Source organism: Oryza glaberrima, chromosome 10 (assembly GCF_000147395.1).
Source record: "Oryza glaberrima chromosome 10, OglaRS2, whole genome shotgun sequence".
NCBI classification, from domain to species: Eukaryota; Viridiplantae; Streptophyta; class Magnoliopsida; order Poales; family Poaceae; genus Oryza; species Oryza glaberrima.
The window spans coordinates 7,022,962-7,029,498 of record NC_068335.1 but is presented as its reverse complement, the minus strand read 5'-3'; the positions used below and the strand labels follow the sequence as shown (position 1 = coordinate 7,029,498).

Genomic DNA, 6,537 nt, shown 5'->3' with positions numbered 1-6,537 from the left:
CCTCTCTTCCTTTTCGTAACCGCAGATTAGTGGAGGCAGGATAGCTAATTACAGGGGTGATCCAACTCTTGATATAAACCGTTGGATGAATAGATCTAAGGGTTAGGAAAGACAGGTGTTTGATGAACTCGTACTTTTTATAGTAGTATAGACGAAACGGAGGGAATTATAGATATGTAATGTAGGCTGCTCCAAGGTTACAAGAGGAGTTTAATTTAATTATTTTCTTTTATCTTTTCCGTCATAAGTAATAGAAACAAATTTATAAAAAGCTCACATTACAAACTATAATGAGCGAGGTAACTTTACAAGTTAAAAGTATGTGCGCATACATTAAAGGGAGGGGTGTATTTTACAATTAAAGAACTGATGAAAATCCAATAGCCTGTGCAGATGAACAGGTAGACACAACTGAATACAATTACATATATTGTAGTACTCCACTAAGTAAACCGATTGTCCCACTAAATTAGATGTGCACAACTAGATCGATCAGAAATGATGAAGTGACAGTGATAAAAATGTGCTTTGGTGCCATGTGGACCATTAGCTGTTTAAGAACCTTTGCTTGAAATGTGTGGCAACAACTACAGCGAACTCATAATTGTCAAGCTCTTCTTGTCATCTTTGTTCAACAAAACGGCCATCTCCTTCTTGAACCTCGCCATGGCCACCCTCGGCAGCAGCATCGACACCACCGTCGACACCTCGCCGGCCGAGTTCTTGCACCTCGTGTGGTCGCTTCCGAGCTTGGAGGTGAGATCGCCTGCGAGCGGTATGCCGCCGCCGGCGAACTCAGCCCACCCGAACTTGAGCAAGTTCACGGTGGTCCACTTGATGTCGGAGACCTCGTACACCCTGTCCATGCTCGACGGCGGCCACTCCCGCAGCCGCGCCACCGTCTCCACCATGGCGCTCATCCGCTCCCGCGTCATCCCGCGCTTGGTCCTCCGCACGAGCTCCACCGTGTCGGCGAGCGGCCGCCCGAGGAGGTCGCCGGCGGCGGCCTCGGCGACGGGGGAGACGTGCGCGTTGCCGTAGAAGCCGCGCGGGAGCGGGGTGTGCGCGTTCCACCTCCCGCGCGCGTTCATGGTGATCATTAGCCGGACGCGGAGGTCGGGCCCGTACCCGAGCGCCGCCGTGCGGCACCGCCACATGACGGCGGTGAGCAGCTCGAACACCGTGGTGGAGTCCGCCAGGTGCGCCGGCAGCTGGCCACGCAGGTAGGACACCTCCCGTGGCCCGAACAGGAAGTACTCCACCACCATCCGGTCCGGCGGGGTCGACAGCATCGCGTCAGCCGCGGCGGCGGCGCGGCGAGCACCGTTCTGTAGTGCCGGGCTCGACGCCGACGCCGACGCCGCCGCCGCCGATGCAAAGGGCGTGCGTGCCACCGCGCCGCCACCTAGGCGTGCTGCCGTGAGTAGGTCCCTCCTCCATACGGGCAGAATGGTCGGGGCTGGCTCACCACGTGCGAGGTCGGCTATGGCCATGATCAGCTGCGCCATGCCGAAGCCGTCAGCGATGTTGTGACAGATGTGGAAGCCCAGGACGAATCCGCCGCATTTAAGTTGCGTCACCTAATGAAACCGCCACATATAGAAATCAGTAACAGTCAAATTAATTAATTAATTAGACATGGTAAGTATGGTACCTCCATCCTAAATACTTCTATATGACATTGGTCAGCTCAATCAGAAATAAGAAACAGAGGCAGTATATATTCTTATAAAACATTAAAAGAATTCTTCCGTGCTCGAGTATTGTCAGTATTATGTGAAAATCCGACCTTTTATGTTAGTATGAATATATAGTCGGACCATGCAACTTGATCCCATATGTATATGTGTTTATATATCTGTACAAATTCATATGGATGCTAGTGAATTTAAATGAGGGATGGAGAAGCTAAAACGTTTTATAATATTGAAAATAATACAACACAACTTTACCACATTCTTAATTCGCAATCTTAATATTGCCGGCCCATATATATATCATCCAACTGCAACATCACACTCCAGTTGGAACCCCTCTTGATGGGCCCAAAGCCAGTCCAACTAATCGTTGTGTTGAATAACCATTTCAATGCTTTTCTGGTCCAATCCCATTCACCACTACTTCAGACTAAAGCTTAGTTAATGTGGCTGTTGTATTTGTATTTTAAGTTTTTGTTATCAAAATATGATGCCACATTCATTGTATTTCTCATGTTTGTGGCAGTGTTCAAAAGAAAAGCAGTTTGGCAACTGAAAACTATAAAACCAATTGCACAGAAAAGAGATTTGTTAACTCCAGAACTAATTTGTGCATAATCAAATCTGCAAATCTAAAGTTGAATTATTTCTTGCGTAAATGAAGATCAGTGGGTTGCTGTAATTAATAGTAGGTACAATCCCTACCAACCATGCACGAAGCTACCATCACTGTTCTCGTACACAATGTGGCGTCCTTACGAATCCTTATTAAGATCACGGTCCCTAGTACCAGTGAACCTAAACCCAACCAAAGTAATATTGTTGTCGAATGAATGAATCTTGATCCATGCCTACAACCAATCCATAGGGTAAATAAGATGGACTGTAAATTAATCGTGTAACTAAAACACATGTAAAGTATTTAGCTACCCCTACACCATAAAATATAGCGATATAATACTGGATTAGACACATCACAATAAATATAAATTTAAATATACCACAGTTCAGATCTGTAATATTAAAATATGTCTTATTTAGTTGGTTATATCTTAGGACAGATATATAGTAGACAGGTTAGTTAAACATTAACTGAGTGGTGGATTGTAAACAAAAATGAAAGAAACAAACGTACGTCATCGTGGGTGTTACCTGCATGAGGAGCAATGGTTTGCCAACGACAGCCCTGGTGTCGCCGGCGTCGCAGAGCAGCTCGCCGACGCACGGGTACGGCGGCAGCAGCGGCTGGCCGAAGTCCTCCAGCCGCACGTCGGCGTCGGCCTCCACGAACACCACCCCTTCGGCCGTGCAGTCCACCACCAGCCGGTTCCCCGCGCCGCCGCCTTCGGCGACCTCCCTCAGCCGGCCGGCGACGGGGTAGTAGTACACCAGCGCCTCCGCGAGCGCCGCCCTGATGGCCTTGGCCGGGTCGGCCGGTGCGCCAACGGCGCCAGCTGCGCCGCCGTCGCATCGGCGGAAGAAGCCGACCACCGTCTCGTAGTACCGCAGCGTCCGCTGGTCGTCGAGGTCGGAGAGCTGCTTCGTCTCCCGCGGCGTCGGCCTCGCCGGCCGGAGCAGCACCGGCTCGCTCCGGCGAGATGTGAAGGTCACCACCATGGCGTTGGCACACTTTGGTAATGCGAATGCAGCGAGGTTGGGCGATGCTATCTATGTTCTTCGGTGGTTCATATGTGAGCTTGCTTGATGGTGGCGCACGGATACGTCGGTTTTATATCCATCTGAAAATTAACATTGGTTTAATTTTCTCCTGTAAGTAACACTTGGAGAATATTAAATGCTTTCAACCATTAACCAGAATTTACTCTGGCAGTCGTTTCTAGGGCTAATTATACGATTTTTATCACTTATAAAGGCACGGCCCCAAAAAAGTAATGGACATTCATGAGTTACAGCATATTCATGAAAATGTATATTCTATCTGGTCATAAATATTTACTACTTAACATAAGATTTAGATAAAAGACCCATGTCAAGGTGAACCGACCAATGTACCCTTCGCCAAAAACTACTTGTGTACTGGCCATAGCTGTGGAGTTATTGCTTGAATCCGTATAGCACGCCCACTTTAACAAACTCTTGTCCACTGGATGTAAGCGATAATGGGGGCCCTTTGGACAAAGAGATGGTCTGACGAGCAGGAACTGCCAGTGAAGTGAACTAGGACATACATGAAAGACTCAGACTTGGAACCCCATCCAGCCATGCAGGAGTCCAAAACAATCAGACGTTGCGTTAAGGGCAGGTACTGCTGCTGTCTGATTAACAATGGGTATGGATTGACTCACTTGCTTAAACTAAATGAAGTAAATAGGCATTGCAAACAAGAATTGTTTTGTTTAGGCTGAGTACGTATGGGCAACTATAAGCAATATTACCTCCTTGTTCCATGCAAAAGTTTTATGTATAGACGAAGTTCCTAGAATATAAAAGAATAAATCATTTTTGTAAGCTTATGGTAATCAACACCCGATTTATCACGCGCTCATGACTTGCCTGATTTCACATACCGTCGAAATTTCTAACCCAACCACCCAAACGAACTCAAAGTATACTCCGGTTGTTCAACAGTAGGTAATATCGAGTAAATTTAATGACAAATAATACCTCCATTCAAACCTTATGATTTTAAAGTTCTATAACAAATATACGATTCATACAATTCGCCCTGGTAAGGACCTACCATTTTCTATATATTCGGCTGCGCTATTAATTAAGTCAATTCGATCTTCGATCTATTTACTGTTTCAGTGTTCGATCGCATATATGGCCTGTTGTCCAATGGACATAGTACAACGCAGAGGAGGGAATTAACTAAAACTACCGGTAGGAGAGAATGCCAGTTGGAAAAGATGTAGATATGAATGCCGATCGAACAAATCCTGTACGTACACCAACTGACATGTCATGTACATATGCTGGCTTATCTGCATTAATTGTATCTCTGGAAACTCTGATCCGGAACGCATTCTATGTATACTCCGTGCAAACCATCTACTCCCTTCGTTTTAAAAAAGTGCAGCACCTAGTTCAAATTTAAATTAGAGGACTGCACTTATTTTCAGACAGAGGTAATAACAAATTTCAACAAAAAAAACTTTAGAGAGAAAAGTATACATGTACTGTCAATAGTATTAATTATACCTATATATAAAGTCTCATCTTCAATTCATTATATGTTAGCAAAAAAAACAAACTTCTATCAGTGATATACTCATAAAATTATCATATTTCCTTTTTGTTATGGCTAGAATATAATGAATTTAAAGTTAATATTTTATAGATATATACAACACTATTGAAAATACGTGTACAATTTTCTTCTAGAACTTTTTATTGGTATTAGTTGGTGTGCATGGAGTACGGGTTGTAAGCTTGTGCTCTCATACTTGTCCATGCATATATAGCTAGCTCTAACTCATCAGAGATCAATGGCCGCCGGCCAGGACATCAGATCGATGGAGCCAGCCAGGAAATCAGATCAATGGATGGCAATTGGCATGCATGAACACTACAACCACCACGTTATGTTTGCAGGTTGTGTGCATTTGATGTCATTGAATGTTTCATTTCTTTTCCTTTTGTTAACTTGTTCCATTGCTTTGTAAAAGTGGGAGATCCCGCGTGGGTGTTGTTGCATTCATGGTTCCAAATCTAGGTAGTTACATGTCCATAGCATGAAACCTATTAACGACAAACTGGCAAGAAGAGTTTAAAATTAAAATTTTAAGTTTTGTCAAATTGTATAAAAAATCACTTGATATTAATCGGACATCAAAATCATGAGTTGAATTTACCAACCGTCGATCCATGCACGAGATTGAGCTGTGGCCGTTCTATTTGTTGCCGGTGTCTTCTCCGATGATGAAGATAGTGATAATGCCACCGGATTAGGGTTCGAGGTGGCTAGTTGAGGTGGTAAGAGGAGATTAATCGTGGGATGGTAGGCGCATGAGAGAAAGGGGCTGGGCCGGTGTCGGCAGCAAGGATTAATGATCATCGTAGGAGTGGCTAGCCCGTGGTGCGTCGTGAGGAAGAGAGTTGAATGGAGGGGAAAGTGGAGGAATGGAGGTTGGCTGGATCCATGGAGGGGAGGAAAGGAGAAGAGAAAAAGGAGGGGGAGGAGAGAAAAAGGTGGGGGGTCGGGGAAAAAAGAGAGGAGCTCATGAGGCGCCCTCTTCGCGCGACCGGTGCAGGGACTCAGGCGGAGGATAGTAAGCACCACATGTGAAAATCGATTCTCACAGGTGAGTTTTGACCGGACACCCTTTATATAATTTTGCACATGGAAACATTTTAGCCTTGTAAAAATAAATTAAACGGTGGCTGCGAAAATTATTTGTGTGGTAGTGCATCATCAGGATGAGATTTTGGGCGGAGTAGGAGGATAAGTTAGGGTTATAAAGTTTGCATGTAAACCTGACCGTTAGAAAGGTGAGTGCCATTTAGTATAGAATCACTTGATCCGTTTTTTGAACTTTGACTAGAAGAATAGCGACAAACTTCCGTGAGGATGTGATTTAAAATTTTCGCAACAAGCCCGCATTGCATTGTCACGCCCCGAACTAGCCCTGAGAAGATCCCGAGCTCACAACTGCATTACAGTCATGTTGGGCTGCGGACAGATCCCGAGCTCACAACTGCATTACAAAAGGGAAGCGGAAGCCAAGACTTGACCAAACATCACAGGCGTGACTTGGGAACTAGGCCGAAACCCTAAAACTCATCGTAGCCGGCTTGCTCCTGGAAGAACTCCTCGTCAGTGGGATCCGCTTCGTCTTCTTCAGCAACTGGGGGGGGGGGGGATTTATTTATATAGAAC

The 6,537-nt window shown here is 45.4% G+C and overlaps 1 protein-coding gene across 1 annotated transcript; it reads right to left on the bottom strand.

Moving 5' to 3' along the window:
* Window positions 1-262: 262 nt before the first annotated feature.
* LOC127786156 (acyl transferase 1) lies at window positions 263-5,830 on the bottom strand. Its single transcript, XM_052313486.1, has 3 exons — window positions 5,517-5,830; window positions 2,850-3,436; window positions 263-1,580 (listed from the first exon to the last, which is right to left on the bottom strand). The coding sequence occupies exons 2-3, from the start codon at window positions 3,312-3,314 to the stop codon at window positions 588-590; spliced, it is 1,458 nt and encodes a 485-aa protein (XP_052169446.1). The 5' UTR covers window positions 3,315-3,436; window positions 5,517-5,830; the 3' UTR covers window positions 263-587.
* Between the last annotated feature and the right edge of the window lie 707 nt (window positions 5,831-6,537).

Excerpts from the sequence above, each read along its gene's own strand:
- LOC127786156 (XM_052313486.1), bottom strand. The coding sequence starts at position 3,314 with ATGGTGGTGACCTTCACATCTCGCCGGAGCGAGCCGGTGCTGCTCCGG. Across the intron at positions 1,581-2,849 it reads AACCATTGCTCCTCATGCAG|GTGACGCAACTTAAATGCGG; the intron begins GTAACACCCACG and ends CGGTTTCATTAG.